We start from the raw sequence: 23,271 nt of genomic DNA on the forward strand, positions 1-23,271 counted from the left end.
CCGTTCATTTGTTGGGCCATGACTTAGATAGGTTGTGCCTAAAAAAAATCTTATGCATAGGGTAGTGTTAAAGCGGAGGATTTTATCTGTCAGAGGGGGAAAATATCATTTCCCTAAGAAAAATTTGTTTATGACCATTTTTACAACATAAAACAAATTTCACGTCGAAAGAAATTGAGCCTTAATTAAAAATTTTACAATGTAACTTTCCTCTTAGCTATTGAATATGATGAGGTTAGGTCACCACCCTCGCGACTAAGTGCGCCACCATTTATTTCACAAGTCTTGCTATGGATGTGCCATGAAGCAAAATCTACCCCCATTGCACAATTCTAAACACTCTAATAAATGGTGTTTCACAAGGCAAGACGAAACATTGTGTTTGCTTTTAACATAAATAAATAAATAAAAGCTTACCTTTTTTACATATAAGTGTTAGATATGGGTAGCATGCCTAATTTTAAGTCTCTAGTATAAACAGGGTCCCATTTAACACAGGTTAAGGGGCATTTTGGGCCTAGTGGGAAACACTACAGATATAACAGATATCAGACGAGCCAAGGGAACAAAGTTAATATGTATAGTACAAGCAAGATGATGCCATATTGGCCAGTTTGAGGGTCATTCTGGAAAGAATAAGTAAAACTACAGACAGCATTACACCCTCACACACATATCACAGAGAGGTGGCAGAAAAAGATAATGAATTAAAATTTTCAAACTAAACAAGAAAAGCCTCACCCAAGTTGCACCAGACCATTTGGTGTGGTTGTGTGAAAGACCATTTGCATTGAAGATGAAAGATACTGCAAAGCAAACACAGAGACATCAACAGAGCAACAGAGCAAGTTGAATTTGTTAATGAGAATAGGGGAACCAAGTATACCTGTAGCTCCTCCCGTTCAAATCAAATTCCTGGGCTAGGAGCAGATCCCATGCATGAAAGTCATTTTCTACTTGTAACTTAAGGATCTCTTGCTTCGTCAATCGACCTTGAATTTACAAAGGCACCGTGTGCTGACTGATATGAATGTGTATGCAACTAGAACAAATGCAAGAACCAAAGCTGCCAGAAAAATAGACAAAAACCCAAATCAAGAAGTTGACAAAATATCAATGAAGACAAAATAAAATGTAGAAGGCATGTATCACTTGACTAGTGAATTGATGCCTACGTGGTCCCCTCCTATTACTGGGTTCATCAAACTGAACTTTTTTTTGTTTTGAAAAGTAACAACTTTATTAATAATCAAACCAGTGACACAACAAGGGGACAAGGCATCCCCATTGTTTACACCCTAGCATGCAGAAACGAGAAGCTTACAACAGCCCAAAAAACGGTAAAGAAGAAATCACAGAAACCGACATCCTAAAGAAAAAAACAGGCACCGAGATTTGGCTAGTTCAAGAAGCCAGGTCGCCCTCAGGAATAGACACTTGGATCAGCTCAATATTCTCTTTGTTTACTACTTCCTTCGCCAGACAATCAACTTGTTCATTGCCTTAATCTTCTCATATGATGAAAGTGAGGTCCAATAGTACGAACAAGGTCCCTAATTTCTATGATTATATCTTTGATCTTCCACGGTCCTTTCAATTTATTTGAGGCCCAAGACAAAGCACTAGTAGAGTCACCTTCAATAATTACAGGGCCCAATCTAAGCTTCGCAAGCCATCCCCAAAGGAGCGCCCTTGCTTCCCGCCTCATTCGTGTCGTAAACACCCGTCGAGCCCAAAAAGGACATCAAAACCGAGCTGTTTGAATTACGAACCAGTCCACCAATGCCGGCTCTTTCTTTTGGAACTACAGTCAAAATTCAGCTTAAACCACCCCATTGGGGGCAGACTCAACTCTGGAGAAACCTTGTCCTTTTTCCGACATAATAACTTGCCAGTTTCTTAAAATATCTCCAACACTGTAACTTGGGTTCACTTTTTCTCTTTCCCAAGCTATAATATCAAACCTGACCAACTTTTCTTTTCACCTTTGAAAAATCTATTATTTCTTTCCTTCCAAATGTACCAAATCAGTGCATAAGGAACTAACTTCCACAAAGCCAAACCCATACTCCCAAAGGGCTCACCCACCCCACTGAAGAAGGACCCTTTTAATGGATCAGTAAAATACCCATGAAACATCAATAATATTTAGCACAGCCTGCCAAAGATGATACGAGAACACGGGCAATGCAATCATAAGTGATCTAAAGTCTCCTTCTTTAACTTGCAAAATATGCACCGGTGTGCCAAATGGAATTTTCTTTTAGTGAGATGATCACAAGTGTTGATTCCCTTGTGAATGCTAGTCCAAGCAAAAGCTGCTATACTTGGCGGGGCGCAAGATTTCCAAATACTGGTGTGCCCTGATTCTTCCCTTGTGCTACCATTCAAGCGGTAGAAAAAAGATCTAATGAGAGAATTGAGAATCCACACTCTACGATCTGACTCATGGGGATAACAAGAACTAAGAAGACGAAGCAAGGAAGAGAAGCTCTCAATTTCATCATCTTTGAGGTTCCTTCTAAGTCTAATGTTCCACGACACATTCCCCACACCCAAGCCCCCAACAAAATACTCACAAACTCTAAACTCACTATTGGTTGCTAACCAAAATAGGTTTGGAAATGCATGGCACAAACTGGACTCTTCTATCCAATAGTCTACCCAAAACTGAACCGAACAAGGGATGGCTATCCCCCCCCCGAATAAAATAAAATCTCAGAACCGAACAAGGGACTCAAAATGGACACGAGGGACACAAATGGATTTCCATGCACCCGAACCTTTAGCTATGACAGGGTTCCTAATATCCCAATCCTCCCACCCCCCGCCCATATTTGTAACAAATAATGTTACACCATAATGCGTCCCTTTCTTCACCAAATGTCCATAACCACTTTCCCAACAGAGCCATGTTCTGCAGTTTTAATTTCCCAATAATTTTATACTAAATCTTCATCAAACTGAACTTTGATGGTTCCAGCTTGGGTAACCAAAAAAGGAATGATATTGTCATATGGAAACTATAAAGCAGATCTAATTAGCAGGTTGTGCATGATGAAATGCAAGCTAGTCAGCACTCCAGTTGTAAACAACAGAAAAGGCCAAGTGCAAGGGAAGGTCAACAGAAAAATAATCCACCAATACTATCGGACTGGGTTGGGAATACTGAAGTATTTCACCTTTACCAAGCCAAACATCACTTATATTGTAAATCAGTATGCCAATATCTTCACGATCCTAGAGATAAGGATATGCAGGCAACCAAATAGATCATGAGGCACAGTAGAGGCACGTTAGACCATTCTATGGAACTCACCAAGATGACAGGAGCAAAATAAATGGTTACTCTGATGTTGACTGGGTCAGAGATCCAGAAATGAAGATCCATGACAAAGTTCTATATTCTGGCAAATCGTTACAAAATCTCATGGAATAGTAGACCTAGTGTTGAGGCCAAGTACAAGGAAATCCCTAGCACTACGGCTGAACTCACATGGCAAATCTATCTCTTACAGGAACAATATTTGAAGTAGAAATGCATATTGTACACTATGTGATGCAGATAGTAGATTAATAACTAGCATATTGGCCCATTAGGATTTATATTTCCATGTTAGTTACATTAGGAATTTATTTTCATGTTATTTAGATTCTAGGATATTTATTTCCATGTTTTTAGCTGTTAGGACTTTTATTTTCCATAGAATTTTATTTCCATCCCATTGCCTATATATAGGCCTCATTGTATTAAGAAAATTTTTTTTTTTTTGATGAATTGATATTGATTGAGTTTCTCCCCTCTAAGGATTTCTCTTCTCCTCTAATTTCCTCTCTTCTTCTCCCTGAGATTTCTTCTTCTCCTCTTTCTCCTCTAAATCTTCTACTTCTCTTCTTCTATTCTACCCTCTCTTCTCCTCTTCTCCTATTCTTCTTCTACTTCTCCCTAAGTTTTTCTCTTTTACTTCTAATCTTCTCTTCTTCTTATTTCTCCCCTTCCCAGCCTACATCACTATGATAATAAAAGTATTATTAAACTATGTCGCACTTCTCATGATAGGGCTAACCATATTGTAATAGATTCTCAGGCGGCAATGAAATTGTAGAGGATGAATCTGCAGGGGGATACGTTCCGCCTGTTTTGTTCTACTCTAGCATCTACTGCTAACCGGGTTGGGGGTTGGTAGGGGCCAGGCATCACGTTGTCAAAAAGAAAGTGGTAAGTGGAGAAATTATTCCTCAATTCATCCCGAGCTAGGATCAGCATACCGACAACCTCAATCAATCCCTAGCTAGGGCTTCACATATTAAAATAGATTATACCCATAGTGACGAGGAGATTTGATCAATTGTGCGGGTATTTTACATAGCGGCGGCATTAAATAGGATTCTTAATGCAACCGAGGAGATGAAGCATGCTTGCATCTTTAAAGGAACAATTTTTCCAGGTTTAGAATGAGACTTTATCAAAATGGAAAACTATGTACCTGATAGAGCTCCATAGAATAGAATAGCTAGGCGGTATCTAATGATCCATGGAAGGTCAATTTCAAGAGCACAGTAGTGTTGAAATTCTCCTGCTTTTCTGGTAGTCATGAGTGTACTTCCGGGTTTCAACTCCGAGAGCAAAATATTTACACCAGTAACTGTATCTCCATTCATGTCTCTCACTTCAACTTTCATTGTTACTGGATTAGCATCCCAATCTATTTCAATTGCCCCGAAATTTGGCTTCCCTGAACAGTATCCATTTCATGATGGTTAGTTTTAAAAGTCCACCAAGTCTCCACTTAAGAAATAACATAAAGATTGGTAACAAAACATGACATCTTAATAAGGATATAGGAAAAGGAAATAGAAAGGGAAGTTGGGCATAGTTTGGAGATGATGGATGAAAGATCAAACAGAAAATGGAATAAACAGAATGAAAATACAGAGTTACATACAATAAATTGTTCTCACACAGATGTACAAAGGTGCCCAATTGTTTCAGTTGTGAATTTTAATCATAATTTCAGAAAGATAGCCATCCTGGAATTGTTCTGCTATAAATTTGGATCTAAATTACAGTGCTCTAGATAGAAATGCAAAATCGAGAATTTATTATGATAAAAAACGTGTATGAAACATTGAGAGTGGGCCATTCTCAATTTTGCTAGAGAAATGTGAAAGAGGTGCCTTTGCTAGATAAGGCATAAAGAGAGAGAACTTGAGAGTGGGACAACCTCTACTCCTTAGGTAATTTTCTCTTTTCTTCTTTAATAAATTCATTGTTCTCCTTCGAAAGGAAAAATGATTCATGAAAACCTGACAAGCTATATTGTAAAAAAATATAGATATGAGTTTGGAAAAGATAAATGTCAGATAGCTGCCTTAAAACAGGGCGAATATTTGGATACAGCCCACCAGAAACAAACAAGTGCATATTCTGCTTTTGGTAGTGATACGCTCGTGTGGCATTTCTATAGACAAATCTCCAAAAATCTCGAGAGAATATCTCAGGAAGTAAGACAATGGTACTTTAATTCAACCACACAGAATACACAACTAAACTTGTGCCCGTAGCTGGTTTTTAATAACAGTAAAAACTACATGTTGGACAGGATTATTTACAAACTACAAATCAAGTGCCCATGAAACATCTGTTAAAAGTATAAATGATTAAATAACGCCATCTCCAATGGCTTAAGCTTTTGGAGTAATTGGTTGTTTCATATGGAATCAGATCAATTGCCTTGGGTTCAATATTAAAAATCCACATGTAATGGCCAACCCAAAAGAGGAGCCACACGTGCCACGTGTAGGCCAACCCTAAAAAAGGGGGCCACATGTGAGGGGGAGTGTTACAAATATAAAAGATTAAATAACGCCATCACCAACGTCTTAAGCTATTGGAGTAATTGGTTGTTTCACAACATCAAAAGAGCTCCTATGGACTGGTTACAGAGAGAAGAAACAAAATATTATTTCAATTTGATTCCATACCATATGTGCATGATCTGTATCGGCATTTTTGGTTAAAAACTCTCATAGTAGTTGGTGTAAACCATGCTGCAACCCTCGCTAGGAAAGATAAGGGCGGTGGGACCGCCTTCTCCACAGCTTGGGTAAGCCCGCTTGAAGTTATGTCATACAGAGAATATCCACTGCCACAGTCATATCGAGTGATTTCTCCAAAATGAACATCACCACTTATGAAGAAGACCCCACCTCTCTGTACGTGAAAAAAGGACTAGTCACGCCTCTCTGTATGTGCAAAAAGGATTGTCATAGAATTTGGAAGGAAAAAAAAACATTTTGAGCATAAAGCTCCTAAAAGAGTTACACCCCCATCACCATTTCAATTAACAGAGAATTTCACCTCTATGATGCAACCGTTATGCATTAAGTTCCCATGACATGGGTGAAGAAAGTTAAAACATCCATAAGTGCTGTGGCACTACTGTATGTTGCAAAAAATGATTTGTTTTCTTCTTCTTTTTAATGAGATCAACCACCACCTCAAGACCTTTAAATGTACAATCCAGCCCCACTGTTTTAGTTAAAGAGGATCCATAAAAAATAACCCTTATGACTGGAAAATTTGAAAGGCAAATAAGAACTTAATTATATTGAATCTGTTATACAAAGCATTTTAAACCAGAAAACAGTGCTAGATTCCGATGTCTCTGAAACAATTGCAGAGATCCTGAGATGCGTATCAACAAAATAAATCAGTTATCATTAAACAGCTAAGTACCAGATCATCTTTCAAAAATAGAAGAAACAAGTTTGGGTAATGAGAATTGGGTTACAATTTACCCATAAAAAAAATAAATTTGGGTTACAAAGGATTCTACTGGAAAATGTTACGGTGCACAAGTGTGTGGCCTAGCCAGCCCAATCAAATCTGAAGTCAAGTATAAGAACATGACTCTGAACTTGGAGAATAAAATAGAAAGTCCTCACCTTACTATTCGCTATCAGTTTAAACAAGCGGTTTCTCTCCTTAGGGAAACGTCCCCAAGACTCCAGATAAAATAATGGGCCAGTAGTTGCAGAAACATTTGATATGACCTGAACAAAGAAAAAAAAGGCGTTCCATAAAACGAATAGTGAAGCAAGTCCGCTACAGATAAATGTATTTTACATGTATAGTACCAAGATCAACTCTTAGGTCCAAAAGGACAAGTGATTTGATGCATCTGGATAACATTAATGGAATGAGAAGTCACTTTTTTTAGCTTGCATATTCTCGAACTAGCATTAATTTTGTACGATATAAAAATCCAGAGCCATAAATGTCATTTCTGATAAGTTTTAAACATAAATGGCAAACAGGTCCTAATAATAGATTAGAAGGCTAGGGAAAGTGCATATAGAAACTACATGTTATTTTTTCATAAGCAATATACTCAGAAGTCAGAATAAAACCTAGTTGTTAGGAGTCGTCAATGCATGTGCCAGGCCAAACATGGTTTCTCCTGGCTTTCCAAAATCCAAATATACAGAGTTATTATTTCACTGATCTAACTTGCAAATCAACACTTCACTGCCTTCCACTGAAAATCATGCAATGGTCACATATTAGATAATCCAGGCAGCTTAGGCTAAATTCTTGACTTCCCCACAGACTTCTTTTTTTTCGAACCAGTTGAACTCCCCACAGATGGTAGAGTGAAATTCACTCAGAGATCATATAAAATAAAAACAGGGACCATAAACATTTGCCAGATGGAAGTTAGCTTAAGATTCTTCAGTTATATTAAATATTAAAAACGAAAACGAAAAAAAAAACACAATTCAAAGTGTAGAAGTGAGAAGAGTAGTGGGTCCTATCTCACTTAAGTGCTTTAACAGAGGCAAAAAGGCAAAAGTGTATAAGAGACGAAGCATAACACACATATTTTGAACTCCTACGAATACAGCAATTTTTTTTTTAAATTACGAACACAGTAATTATCTCCTATACGGGCAGGATGCTTCTTCCAGCATCCTTCAAGACATATCAATAGGTTGCTTTCTTACAGACCAGTAAATTAACCAAAAAACCATAGATATCAATAGGTTTTACATTTACCAAACTGGTTTGCTATTTGCCTGATAAGAGAAAAAAAACTACTTGTCTGGTAAGGGAGAAAATGACCAGTCTTAGATATTTAATGACCAAAAACCCTAGATATACCTACAAATACTAGCATTGTAGATAGTGGGAAATCCTATGTGTACAATCACAAAACACTGAATGACGTACCTGAATAGAAGAGGCAATGATGGTGATCTCCGATGAAGGACCATTCAACTCTTTTTCTAACCAAGTCCACTGAGAATCCCCCAAAATACTTCCATCACTGAACAATGGATCTCTGTGGTATCTGGTGTCTAAGAGAATAACCTGAAAAAAGTGTTTTCCCAAACATCAGTACATACTACATGGTATATGCACGATTGCATGTATATCTATATCTATAATCATATTTTGTTTGTTGGCTCTTATTTGGAAAACATGATAAACATAAAAACTCCAAGCATTCCCCCAACATTTATGGACTTTTAAGTGCCCAATAACTGGCGTTCAAACTGTCAGGACCCGGGTAGAACTCACCCCTAAAAGCTAGCCGTTAAGGGGTCGGTGCCCATTCCCTTATAACCCATCCACATCCATTTCTTTTTCCCGATGTGGGATATATGCTTTTGCGTGGAACTCCCAACACAAACAATTCAACATTCCATACTGTTAACCGAAAGTTTAGACAGAGAAAATAAATGAGTTAGGGTTATCTCCCCCTGACTCATATCTTTATACTAAAACATAAAAGAATGTACAAAGTCCTAAATGCCCTTAGGCAAGTTACATATTCCAACACTCCCCCTCAAGCTGGAATGTAGATATCATACATTCCTAGCTTGTTACATATATCACTCAATTTTGACTTATTTAAGGACTTTGTAAACATATCAGCTAATCGAGTAAACACAGTGCAAATCTCTCTTTTCTGGATTCTTTGACGGATAAAATGACAATCCACTTCAATGTGCTTGGTGCGCTCATGGAAGACTGGATTGTTGGCAATGTATATTGCAGCTTTGTTGTCGCAATAAAGCTGCGAAGGAGAAGATGAAATGAAGCCAATTTCAGAAAGAAATGAACATAGCCAAATAAGTTCCGTGCTTGTCTGTAACATTGCCCTGTATTCAGCCTGCACTGGACTTAGCTATAACATCCTGCTTCTTACTCTTCCATGAAACAAGATTGCCACCTACAAATGTACAATACCCAGTGGTGGACCGTCTATCTGCTGGGGATCCAGCCCAATCTGCATCAGAGAAGCCTTCCACTTTCATATGGCCATGTCTTTTGAACATCAATCCCTTCCTTGGAGCCCCTTTCAAATACTTGAGAATCTGTGTCACCGCAGCCCAGTGAGAAGTACGTGGAGAGCTCATATACTGACTGACAACTCCAACAGCATATGAAATATCTGGCTGAGTAACCGTGAGATATATAAGTTTACTGACAAGCCTGCAATACCTGCCAGGATCTTCTAACAACTCTCCTTCTTCTGGAACGAGTTTCACATTAGGATCCATGGGTGCAGAAGCTGGTTTAACTCCAAGATTGCCTGTTTCTTTTAGCAAGTCCAAGACATACTTTCTCTGTGATAAGAACAAGCCTCTAGAAGAACGAGCAACCTCTATCCCCAAGAAATACCTGAGCTGACCCAAATCTTTAGTACAGAATTCCTTTTGCAAGAAGGTTTTCAAACGTTGTATACCTTGTGAATTGCTCCCTGTGATGATTATGTCATCCACATAAACTATCAACAAAATACACCCAGCTGAAGAGTGATAATTGAAGACTGAGTGATCCACTGCGCATTGTTTCATGCCAAAGCACATGACTGCCTCACTGAATCTCCCAAACCACACACGCGGAGATTGTTTGAGGCCATAGAGTGACTTGCGTAGGAGGAAGTCTCCCCCTGAGCAACAAACCCTAGTGATTGCTCCATATACACCCCCTCAGTCAGGTCGCCATGGAGGAAGGCATTCTTCACATCCAGCTGATGAAGGGGCCAGCTATGATTAACACCAAGAGACAGGAGCACACGGACAGAGGGAATTTTCGAAACTGGACTGAAGGTCTCGGTGTAGTCGACACCAAGGGATGAAAGGAAGAGGAGGAAAAATGATGTGGGTTGAAAAACTTGGGGTGTGAGGCTTACCAACGAACCTACGAATTGGGGGCTGGAAAAAAAAAAATTCTGATGCGAGTCGAAACGCAGCCCTGGAAACTTATTTCCAGGAAAGTGATTTTGTGTGTGTGTGGGGGGGGGGGGCTGTGCGGGGGTACAGGACCAGGAGCTATGCGCAGGGGAGGAGAAACGTGGCGGGAGGGAGGGAGGGAGGGCCTGGTGCCTTCGGCTCAGAGAGAACGACTCCTTCTCAGGAGGAAAAAGGCAGCGTGCCGGTGTGCCTCGGATGAAACTTGGCACGGAGTTAGGTTTACGGTTTCGCGGCGAGAGGGGTGGCGGAGTAGAGAACCCTAGGGATCAGAAAACCCTAAGGCTCTGATACCATGTTAACCAAAAGTTTAGACAGAGAAAATAAATGAGTTAGGGTTATCTCCCCCTGACTCATATCTTTATACTAAAACATAAAGGAATGTACAAAGTCCTAAATGCCCTTAGGCAAGTTACATATTCCAACAAATAGTATAAGCAAGGTAATTTTAAATAAAACACGCTAGCAAGATTGTTCAGCTAGAACAGAAAGAGCAAAATTCTAACATGAGAAAAAAAAATAGATGGCATGAGACCTGGATGAATACAAGACAAACCAAGAGACAATCAAAGCAATCCATAACTCAACCAACTAAGAATTAACTAAAGAAGTTATCATTAGGTGAGTGCAAAAGAATTTATGAAAGCAATGTCACAAAAAGCAATACTTAACAAAAAGCAATACTTAACAATTTCCACTTTCAGACCTTGATTTGTTTTCCCTTAGGGCCAAACATATAAGAAGCATAAACGCCAGCCTGTTTGCGCCTACATTAAAGAAGCCACAATGACAAGTTTAGCAGTATCAACTATCAAGCCCCCACAAGAAGCAATTCTGAAACATTCAAGCTGCTTTACATAAAAATAATTGTAAGTCCTACTAAATAATTTGGCAAGAAATATTTGCATGCAATCCTTACATCACCCTGAGCTATAGTAAAAAAATCTTTTTTCTTATGGATTCCTTGGAATGATATTTCACAGCATATTTCAACTTTTTGGTTCTTCTTGGGGTTTGATAGGGAAAAATTAAACATTAAAATTAGATAAAACAGAAAGAAAATATGACAAGATGTGGGAAATAAGATATTTACTTAAAAATTTTATCATGCTTTAATAGCTTTTACATATTTTTAGAATTTTGTTTCCAAAATAATTTGTAAAATATAATCCCAAAATCTCATAGATTGTTGCAATATTTTTTTTCCAGAGAAAAAAACTAAAAAAGATTAATACATGGGAGTTCTCAAAATAGCATGAAAAAAATATAATTTTTTCTCAATTGCTATGAAAATATTGTGATATTTTTATAGACTTTGAAAATATTGGATCTTTTGTGATACTGCCTTGGACCATATGCATCAGTACATGTATGTCTGCAGATACGCGAACACACACATACTTTATTTTTTGATAATTTTCACATTTCCCAATCAAGTTGGCATTGAGGTATGTAACAGAAAAAGTATTTTCCCAAATCACGAACAATTAACTGCTTAACGATATCAACCTAACATGACGGTTTCCGAACATGATTGTGTGTCAACAGTTTTTTTTTTATTCGGCAATTATGTCAAAAGTTAGAGGGCGAGCGTTGGTGCAACAGTAAGGTTGCTCCATTTGACCTGGTGGTCACGGGTTTGAGTCACAGAAACAGCCTCTCTGCAAAGCAAGGGTAAGGCTGCGTACATCTAGCCCTCCCCAGACCCCACAATGGCGGGAGCCTCATGCACTGGCTGCTCTTTTTTTTTAATTATGTCCAAAGTTATTTTTATTTATTACATTTTTATCATATAAATCATAGCAAAGTGCAGACCAACTATATATAGGCACAAAATGTTTTAGAAACTCTCATAAGAGGACATACTTATTACCAGCTAATTAGCAGATGTGAGGACCGAATGAGAAAAAAATGTCTTCCAGATTCAAATATGATTCTGGGATAAACTCTATCATCATAGAATTCATGAAAGAAAAATCTACGATGGAAAATTGTACACGTCTAATAACTACTTGCCAATTATGGTAATGATTAACAGTTTACCATGAAGGTTAACTAATTTATGAATTGTTTCTCACCGTGGACTATCTTGAGCCTCGTCTAAGAAATCTAACATGAGTCTTTGGCTTACGTTTTTACCAGCAAATTCTTTGCCTGCATCATTTAATCCGTAATCATGGTCATCCCAAGTGCCAATAACCTGCAAAATTCAATCAAGGCTACAATATTAAAGTAAAAAGTATACATAACATGGACAAATGAAAAAAAAAATTGAAAAGGAACATGCAATAGAAAAATGCCATTATTATAATTCAGTTCAAATTAGAAGCATGTCAAATTCTTGATGACATGATTAATCATACAAGAAACTTATGTGCATATGGTAAGGGAAGGTGAAGCAATTTTATTTTTTTTGGAATGGTAGGTAAAGTGAAGCATTTAACTGATAATAATAATGAAAACTGAATCTTACCCAGAGTCCCTTGAGAATTGTTACGGGGGACATGAAATTCTATATTATATAAGTGGATCATGTCAGAGAAAGCCATTTCAAAAAAAAATAAAAATCATGTCAGAGAATCCTGAAGTATTGGAATCCAAGACATGTCCGACACGGATTCTTTGCCCATTTAGAAGAATCCATGTAACATGGCATTTAAAGGTTAGAAGCCAAGATTATTAGATATCCATTTGCATTTTATATTTATAAATTTAAGCATACTTTTTAACTGGGTTTTTATACGGTGGACGGTCGTGTAGGCACGTGAGGCAAAAAAATAGTGGGGTCCACATAGTTGGGTGATCTAAGCTATCCATTTGTTGAGGGCCAGCGTAGATAAGCCGTGGCCCAAAAATATTCTCCACAGGATGATCCTATTCAGTGTCTCAAGCTCAGATGCAGACAAATAAATCCAGAGCAAATACTGGCAAACTCCGTGCGGCGCAGCCGAGTACTCGGTTGACGTGGTCACAAGCATGGTTTTAAATTTCGGTCTGAAATTTCGAGAAAATGCCATTTAAAAAAAAATGTTACAAAATTTTGGTCGGAAATTTGGTCCGAAATTCTGAGACAAAATATCAAATTTCGGACCGAAATGGGTACCAAAACCAAAATTTGAAATCTTGGTCACAAGTCGGGATAGTAAAAGGACTTTTAATTGCTTGGTAGGGCAAAACACGGACTCGGACAAAAGCTCGGCCAAGGTAAAACGGAGTTGACTCGAGGAGTCAACTATTGATGCGGTGAGGTCTAAAATAGTGATCCTAACCATTAAAAAAACAGTGATCCTAACCCTCCGATCAGTGGAGGTTAATATACCACGCCTTCCATTTTAAACCTCCACAATCGGAGGGTTGGGATCATCCTATGGAGAAGATTATTGGGGCACGGCCTATCTACTTGGGGCCCGACAGATGGATGGTTTAGGCCACTAAATTTTGTGGGCCCCACTGTTTTTTTTTTTTTTGCTCACATTCCTACACCGGTATCCACCATGTAAAAAATCTTTGTAACTGAAGGATAAATTTACGTTGAAATTTAAGCACATTTCTGGCTTCAATGGGAAATGTGTTCAGTTGATTTAGCAGAACATTACAATATTGTAGCTGGGAACCTTTGGATAACATGCACCAATGAAAAGCAGTTCTTCCATATTTAAATATTAGAACTCAAACTAACACTAGATATCATTTGCGCTAAATTCCTCACATGTGTCTGCAATGTAGGCACAGTCACTAACTCAATGATAAATTGAAATGACTGCACGCAGTAAGTATGCAAGGTCAGTGTGCTCAACAAATGGAACGACTAAGCAAAACTCAATTTTTTTTAAAGGCACATTTAACTAATTAAACAATTGCATTCCATTACAGAGATAGCATTATAAAACTTCCAACATAGGACTTCAAACAGAAAAAAAAAACAATAATTCAGGGCACCATATGGGTTCACAGAGGATGAATTTGTATGTAGCTCTTTTGGCTCTCTGAAGTGGAATACCAATATTACTTGTTGTAATTTAGTTTGCGCAGTTAATAAGGGGAGTTACTTGGGCTCTCTCTCGAAGAAGAGAATATCCTGGATTGCTTTTAGCCTTCGTATATCTGGATTGCAGTTCCTGCTCTGAGACTGGAACAAATCTGGGCACATTTTTCCATGGTCCAATTGTCCTCTCCTTCCCAAACAGCTTAAAAGGTCGTTTGATGTCTCCATAAATATTGTCTCCCAACCAGATAAAGAGCTGGGGACTAAAGTTGATTATCGTATTCCAAATGGGCTGCACATGGCAAGTTTATACGATACGTCAATATATCTACCAAACAAATTCAAACCATATTTACAAGTACAAAAATATTCTACTCAAATGGGTTAGGGAAATGATTATATAAGCAAACCTAACAGTGCCAATAAGGTAAGCAAGTTCTTTGTTTGATATAAAAATATGAAATTTATTAGAGAAGAGAAGATGCAAAAGAAGTGGATGAGGTTACCCCAAACAAGAAAAAGAAAAAATAATGGGAAACCAAACAATAAGCTCACTATAAGACATGATTTCAAACAAACACATAATCAGCCCCGTCAACTCCTTCCCTTTCCAAGGAATTTCCCAATATTGTTTGCAATTCTAGACGTGTGCTTATAAGAAAGATTGGGATCCTTTCCCAAATCAATTGGACGACATCTTGATGCAAGTGCTCTGTGACCTTAGCATCATATGTTAAATCCCACATTTGGAAAAATATTAGTCTGCTATCATTCATCGAGGAGGAGCAGTCTACCATAACCCCCCAAGATGCCCCTTGCCTTAGGACATCGTCAAGGCCCCAGCCTACCATGGACGATACCTATGTCACAAATATCATTCTCGGGAATTTCTCGGAAATGGAAAATCTTGGGATATATTTTTTTCGGGTTTATACCGGGAAAAACGATAACAAGAAAATATTTAAAAATATATAAATTCACAAAAAAAATGAAAAGATATTATCGAGGTAAATGAAACTATCCCCATATTTTTTAAATTCTCGGGATTATTTCGGGATTTTGTCTTTTTATCAGAATACTGCGATAAAATCGATATATTTTGAAAATATAGGAGATATTTGCGACAGAGGACGATGCTTCATTCCTTCAGAAAATGGTATTAGCATTGCCCAACAAAAGAACGAAAAGCGAAGCTCCAATCCCTACAATAACGAGAGAGAGAGAGAGAGAGAGAGAGAGAGAGAGAGAGAGAGAGAGAGAACACTCTAATTCAATTGAATGGTACTTGTAACCTTGAGATCATTGATTATGCAACCAATTGTGAGCCCCTACTCTGATTACTGGACTCAAAATAACATTGATTTTGAGTCCAATAATCGGTTGGAGACTCCACAATCGGTTGTCATAATCTAAAACAACCAGGTCCTAAGATTGGGAAAACAATTGTTTTCCTCAAGGTGAAAAAGAAAGATCAAATTGTTAGTGATTTTGCATTTTCAAAATCATGTATTTTACATGTTTTAGTGTTTTGGAAAATGTTTTATCAAAAGCGTTTGGGAAAAAGAAAATGTTTTCTTGGAAATATTTGCTTTTACAAAAGGATGAAGAAGTGTAGTTGAAAAGATAGTTCCACATCGGATGAGAGAAAAGAAAGAGAAGGGCTTATAAAGCACTACCTTTTCTAACTCTTGTTGATTGCACATTGGGTTGAACCCATGGTTGGACCCGCGGGACGGTGCATCGCACCGTTCGCACACGCGCACGCGCGCGCGCGGCGTGGGCAATGGGCTATAGGGCGCATAGTGGCGCTTTATTGGCGCTTTTTTAGGCGCACTTTGCACTTCGCACGTACGCAACGTCGCGAGGAGCGATTGGAGCCTTTAATTTTTCCAGATTTGATCTGCACCGTTGGATCAAGATGAAGGTGGACCGGTCAAATGGTTCGCAGGCCCATCAAGCCGAATGGTTCAGTTGGGTTGGGCTTCGGTTCGGGCCTAACGGTCGGCCCAACGGGCCCAAGACTCCAACGGTCAAAGGGTGTGATCAAATGGGTTGTGTCCCTTCCCCCAACGATCATGTGCCAAGGGGGTGCGATCCACACCATAGATGGTTGATCTAACGATGACTGGGTTGGAGAGAGGATTTACTCAAACCAACAGTCACCTCTAGAATCGATCAGGACCATTCAATATCAATGGGTGCAATCTAACGGTCAGATTTCAAACATTCTGGAAAGGTGCCCTGTAGAGGTGTTTTTCACACTGAAAAGACACCAGATGGTCTATAAAAAATGTGCAAACTTCTTATTTCATATAGAAATCGAATTGGCAATTCGGACTGATTTTACACTCTCTTCTACACTCCTACAAAAATCCCCAAGTATTTCTACATACTGTTTTTTTGTTTACTGTTCTAGATACTGTTTTTCTGCAGAAACAGAATCTAGAGATTTCTCTAAGGCTTGAAATTTCGGAAGGGCATTTCGGGTTTGATTCCGCTAGTGCTACGCGTCATCAAACATTAGTAGGGCTTCCCTACTAGGCTTCATTGTATCTTGGAGGCAATTCGCGGATCCCCTTTGCACACTACTAGTGGGGGCGAATCTTGTCTTAAGGAAAGTGATATCACGCCTTGAAGCAACAAGTTTCTGTTTTCTATCATCAACAGTACCCTCAACAAACTTTCCAACAATCTTAAGACAAGATTTTTCTACTGTTGTTTCAATGGCACTTTATTCAGTTCGTCAAATGACCCAAGACTTTGTCAAACTCGAACGTTTCGACAAAGGAAATTTCAAGCGCTGGCAGAAGAAGTTGCACTTCATTTTGACATCACTCAAAGTGGTCCATGTTCTCACTACTCTAAAGCCGTCAGCAAATGAAAATGAAACTTTGGCGGAGGCTCGTGCAAGGATGAAGTGGGAACAGGATGACTACATTTGCAAAGGGCACATCCTAAATGCTATGTCAGATACACTATTTGACATATATCAAGGCATGGGATCAGCAAGTGAAATCTGGAATGCACTTAAAGCCAAATACTTGGCGGAAGATGCCAGTAGCAAGAAATTCACTGTGAGTCAATTTTTAAATTTTAAAATGGTAGATGATAAGTCTGTTATTGATCAATTACATGAAATACAACATGTAATTAATCAAATTCATTTGCAAGGCATCCTTCTTGATGATTCCTTCATTGTCCCGTCAATTATTGACAAACTTCCACCAAATTGGAAAGATTTTAGAAAAAGTCTAAAACACAAGAAAGAGGAAATGTCTATTGAAGACTTGGCTCAATGCCTCAGGATTGAGGAAGAGTCAAGAATCAGAGACAAGAAAGAAAATGAAACTGTATCCTCTAAGATCCATTTGGTGGAAAATGTCAAGAATTCGAACCAACAAAGAAAAGGCAATTGGAAGAGAAACAAACACCCTGAAAAGAATACTAATAAGAATAAGAAAAGAAAGGGTGCTTGTTTCAACTGTGGTAAACCAGGCCATTACAAGAGTGAGTGCCGACTTCTTAAGGATAAGAAGTCGGGTGCACCAACAGACAAAGAAAAGTTTGTCGCCATGATTTCAGAGGCAAATATGCTTGAAGATGGCAATGATTGGTGGATTGACTCTGGTGCGACGATGCATGTCTGTAAAGACAGGAACCTGTTTTCAACTTATGAAACAGTTGAAGATGGAAGCGTGTTATACATGGGAAATTCGTCGACAGCAGAAGTCAAAGGGAAGGGCAAGGTGGAACTTGAGTTCACATCCGGCAAGCGACTCACTCTAACCGGTGTCTACCATGTACCAGAAGTTAGAAAGAACTTAGTGTCTGGAAGCATTCTCAACAAGAATGGCTTCAAACTTGTATTTGAATCTGACAAGTTCATTCTTTCTAAGGGGGGTACTTTTGTTGGGAAGGGATATATGTATGAAGGGATGTTCAAACTTAATATCAATAAAGTGAATGTCTTTGCTTATGTTTTGGATTCTTCTTTATCTTTATGGCATAATCGTTTAGGACATGTAAATACTAGGAAAATGAATGATATGGTTAAGTTAACCTTAATTCCTAAATATGAAAATGACTTAGTAGATAGATGTAAAACATGCATGCAAACCAAGATAATCACTAAGTCATTTCCTAAAGTAGATAGAACTTCTAACTTGTTAGATTTAATTCATAGTGATGTATGTGACATACACAGTGTTCCCACAAAGGGAGGTAAAAAGTACTTTGTTACATTTATTGATGATTATTCTAGGTACTGTTATGTTTATCTACTTAGTCATAAAGATGAGGTTTTAGAAAAATTTAAGATTTATAAAACTGAAGTAGAAAACCAATGTATAACAAGCATTAAATGTCTCAGATCAGATAGAGGTGGTGAATATCACTTTCCTCATTTCTGTGAATCAGTAGGCATAGTCCATGAAACTTCTGCCCCTTATACACCACAACAAAATGGTGTAGCAGAAAGGAAGAATAGGACACTTACTGAAATGATTAATGCTATGCTTGTTAATTCTGGTTTAAATAAAAGTTTTTGGGGTGAAGCCTTACTTACAGCTTGTCACATTTTGAATAGGGTACCAAGTAAGAAATCTGATATAACCCCTTATGAATTGTGGAAGAAAAGGAAACCAAACTTAAGTTACCTTAAAGTTTGGGGTTGTAGATCTATAGTTAAAGTCCCTAAACCTAAGTTAAGGAAATTAGGTGAAAAGGGTATTGAGTGTATCTTTTTGGGATATGCTAGTCTCAGTAAGGCCTATAGGTTCTTAGTTATAGAACCCAATGATTTTATAGATGTCAATACCATAATTGAATCTAGAGATGCCTTTTTCTATGAAAATAGGTTCACTGCAATTCCTAAAGAAATTGAACCTACAACTTCTGTAGATCATCCTTTAGAATCACAAACAGAAGTTGGTGAACCTAGTGTACAACCTAGTAAAATAAGAAGAAGTTCAAGAGATAGAAGGGATAGGAGTTTTGGCCCTGACTTTGTAACCTACCTGGTAGAAGGGACAAGGGAAAAACTCCAAGGTTCTGTCTTGTTAAACTTAAGCATAGAAAGTGACCCTCAAACCTATGGAGAAGCCATAAAGTCACAAGATGTTGCTTTTTGGAAAGAAGCAATTAATGACGAAATGGATTCTATCATGGGTAATAAAACTTGGATTTTGGTTGATCTACCACCTGGGTCTAAACCTATAGGATGTAAATGGATCTTCAAGAAGAAGATCAATGTAGATGGGACCATAGAAAAGTTTAAGGCAAGGTTAGTTGCCAAAGGGTTTACTCAAAAACCCGGTATTGATTACTTTGACACATATGCACCTGTTGCTAGGATTTCTACCATTAGAGTGTTGATTGCCCTTACTTCCATATACAAACTTCACATTCACCAGATGGATGTTAAAACCGCATTCTTAAATGGTGAACTTGATGAAGAAGTGTATATGGAACAACCTGAGGGATTTATTCTGCCAGGCCAAGAGCATAAAGTATGTAAGCTTATCAAATCTTTGTATGGGCTTAAGCAAGCCCCTAAACAATGGCATGAAAGATTTGATAAAGTCTTAGTGTCAAATGGTTATAAGATACATGAATCAGATAAATGTATATACAGTAAATTTAAGGGCAGCAAAGGTGTTGTTATTTGTTTATATGTTGATGACATGTTAATTTTTGGTACTGATATTGCAAGCATTCAAAGTACTAAATCATATCTTTCTCAAAACTTTGATATGAAAGATATGGGTGAAGCTGATGTGATTTTGGGTATTAGAATCATAAGACAGGACAATGGTCTTATTCTAACACAATCACATTATATTGAGAAAGTTCTTAAAAAGTTTAACCATTTTGAATGTTCACCCATTTCAACACCTTTTGACCCAAATATAAAGTTGTATCTTAATACTGGCAGGACTATCTCTCAACTAGGGTATGCTAGTGTAATTGGTAGTCTTATGTATGCTATGACTTGTACTAGGCCAGACATAGCATATGCTGTAGGTAAACTTAGTAGGTTTACCAGTAATCCTAGTTTTTCTCATTGGAATGCAGTCTATAGAGTTTTAAAATATTTAAAGAAAACTATAGACTATGGTTTATGTTATAGTGGGTATCCAACTGTAATAGAAGGATACTCTGATGCTAGTTGGATAACTGAGCGTATAGACCATTTATCAACCAGTGGGTGGATTTTCACCCTTGGTGGGGGAGCAGTCTCCTGGGCCTCTAAGAAACAGACATGCATAACAACTTCAACTATGGAAGCAGAGTTTATAGCTCTGGCAGCATGCTGTAAAGAGGCGGAATGGCTTCGGAATTTGTTATTGGAAATTCCGTTATGGTCTAAACCAATGCCATCGATTTATGTCCATTGTGATAGTCAGGCCACACTATCAAGGGCATATAATCATGTTTATAATGGTAAGTCCAGACATATAGGACTTAGACATAGTGCTATAAGAGAGTTACTTACTAATGGAGTAGTAACTATTGATTTTGTGAGATCGAGCCAAAACTTGGCCGATCCATTCACTAAAGCTCTTGCAAGAGATCTGGTGTGTAAAACATCATTAGGGATGGGGTTAAAGCCATTAACCAATAGTCACCAATGATGGAACATCAACTCAACACTTGAATAAGCATCAAGTCTTGAGTTCAATGAGTCCAAGTACATCATATGGAGTGATTGCAAGCACTATAATCTGTATTATTTGCCATCCCAAGGTAAAGTGCTTGGTACCTGTAATGTTTAAAAGGAGAAGGCTGAGTATTTAAACTCTTAATAGGCTTATAACATAGTGTTGGAGTGTTTTAGTTACAGGGGCACTCTTGATAAGCCTACCTATGTGAGTGTGGAAATGGTGCCGCTTCCTATGAGACCTGGCTAGTCTCTAGAGCGCTCATGAAACCAAGATATAGACACAAGGCCAGTACATGTGTCGGTTTTAGAAATTGCCCAAAGAGGTGAAATCTTGTGTGTGAGACGTATCCGGTTAACCAAATAGAATAGCTAGTTCAAAGATACGTCTACTATGCAATTCTGGTTAACTTTGATATGTCCTCACTAAGTGAAGGTTCAAATCGAGAGATACCTTCATCTATGCATAAGATTTCCAAGCCTGATGAGAAAATTTTCTTTGATTTTGAAAATGGTGGGGGATTGTTAGTGATTTTGCATTTTCAAAATCATGTATTTTACATGTTTTAGTGTTTTGGAAAATGTTTTATCAAAAGCGTTTGGGAAAAAGAAAATGTTTTCTTGGAAATATTTGCTTTTACAAAAGGATGTAGAAGTGTAGTTGAAAAGATAGTTCCACATCGGATGAGAGAAAAGAAAGAGAAGGGCTTATAAAGCACTACCTTTTCTAACTCTTGTTGATTGCACATTGGGTTGGACCCGCGGGACGGTGCATCGCACCGTTCGCACACGCGCACGCGCACGCGCGCGCGGCGTGGGCAATGGGCTATAGGGCGCATAGTGGCGCTTTATTGGCATTTTTTTAGGCGCACTTTGCACTTCGCACGTACGCAACGTCGTGAGGAGCGATTGGAGCCTTTAATTTTTCCAGATTTGATCTGCACCGTTGGATCAAGATGAAGGTGGACCGGTCAAATGGTTCGCAGGCCCATCAAGCCGAATGGTTCAGTTGGGTTGGGCTTCGGTTCGGGCCTAACGGTCGGCCCAACGGGCCCAAGACTCCAACGGTCAAAGGGTGTGATCAAATGGGTTGTGTCCCTTCCCCCAACGGTCATGTGCCAAGGGGGTGCGATCCACACCATAGATGGTTGATCTAACGATGACTGGGTTGGAGAGAGGATTTACTCAAACCAACAGTCACCTCTAGAATCGATCAGGACCATTCAATATCAATGGGTGCGATCTAACGGTCAGATTTCAAACATTCTGGAAAGGTGCCCTGTAGAGGTGTTTTTCACACTGAAAAGACACCAGATGATCTATAAAAAATGTGCAAACTTCTTATTTCATATAGAAATCGAATTGGCAATTCGGACTGATTTTACACTCTCTTCTACACTCCTACAAAAATCCCCAAGTATTTCTACATACTGTTTTTTTGTTTACTGTTCTAGATACTGTTTTTCTGCAGAAACAGAATCTAGAGATTTCTCTAAGGCTTGAAATTTCGGAAGGGCATTTCGGGTTTGATTCCGCTAGTGCTACGCGTCATCAAACATTAGTAGGGCTTCCCTACTAGGCTTCATTGTATCTTGGAGGCAATTCGCAGATCCCCTTTGCACACTACTAGTGGGGGCGAATCTTGTCTTAAGGAAAGTGATATCACGCATTGAAGCAACAAGTTTCTGTTTTCTATCATCAACAGTACCCTCAACAAACTTTCCAACACAAATGACATGAACCCTCAAGCTCAAATTGATTGTGTGTTGTGATAGTGTAACTAATTTGATTACATCTTAATAGCAGTAGAAAATATAATTGTGAAGCTTATCACTGCAGAAAGATAATAATCAAAATCGAAGAAAATAAACCACATCGAAAGAAAACCCTAACCTGAGGTGCGCTTTGATTAGCGCAAGATCCAAATGCGATACGAGAAATAACAGGTTCTTCCAAAGATCTACAAGTAAATGAGAAAGCGATAAGTAGCAAATGAAGGAGCCAAATCTTTGTATTGGCAACCATTTTAGAGGAGGATTAAAGGAGCAACTAGGAGAATTTCTCCATTTCCAGACGATGAGAGAAAATTTTCAGAGCAGAGCTCCGTGGCAGTCTCTGCAAATGAACGATCAAAGGTTTAAAACGAGATGAGATAGAAAAGTTGGACGTCTAGTAAAATTTGGGCAATTATAAATTCGCACCCCCCCGTAGGATAATTCGCACCCCTTGAGCTTGAATTGACGTTAAAGTTAAAATACGCATTGCGCGTAAGATGCACGACTTGTTCTTGAGGTCTGCGAAAGGACATAAAATATCTCGGGTAGAGACTTTTCGCTTTTTGTACTCTCGAGAAAGAATAAGATGA

At 38.4% G+C, this 23,271-nt stretch overlaps 1 protein-coding gene across 1 annotated transcript; it reads right to left on the bottom strand.

Moving 5' to 3' along the window:
• Positions 1 to 562: 562 nt before the first annotated feature.
• LOC143846529 (Calcineurin-like metallo-phosphoesterase superfamily protein) lies at positions 563 to 23,044 on the bottom strand. Its single transcript, XM_077354982.1, has 10 exons — positions 22,800 to 23,044; positions 14,313 to 14,540; positions 12,342 to 12,463; positions 10,970 to 11,030; positions 8,234 to 8,374; positions 6,949 to 7,056; positions 5,986 to 6,214; positions 4,488 to 4,736; positions 887 to 1,066; positions 563 to 806 (listed from the first exon to the last, which is right to left on the bottom strand). The coding sequence occupies exons 1-9, from the start codon at positions 22,929 to 22,931 to the stop codon at positions 984 to 986; spliced, it is 1,353 nt and encodes a 450-aa protein (XP_077211097.1). The 5' UTR covers positions 22,932 to 23,044; the 3' UTR covers positions 563 to 806; positions 887 to 983.
• Between the last annotated feature and the right edge of the window lie 227 nt (positions 23,045 to 23,271).

Source organism: Tasmannia lanceolata, unplaced genomic scaffold (assembly GCF_043159265.1).
Source record: "Tasmannia lanceolata isolate RefF3 unplaced genomic scaffold, GAP_Taslan_0.1 ptg000015l, whole genome shotgun sequence".
NCBI classification, from domain to species: Eukaryota; Viridiplantae; Streptophyta; class Magnoliopsida; order Canellales; family Winteraceae; genus Tasmannia; species Tasmannia lanceolata.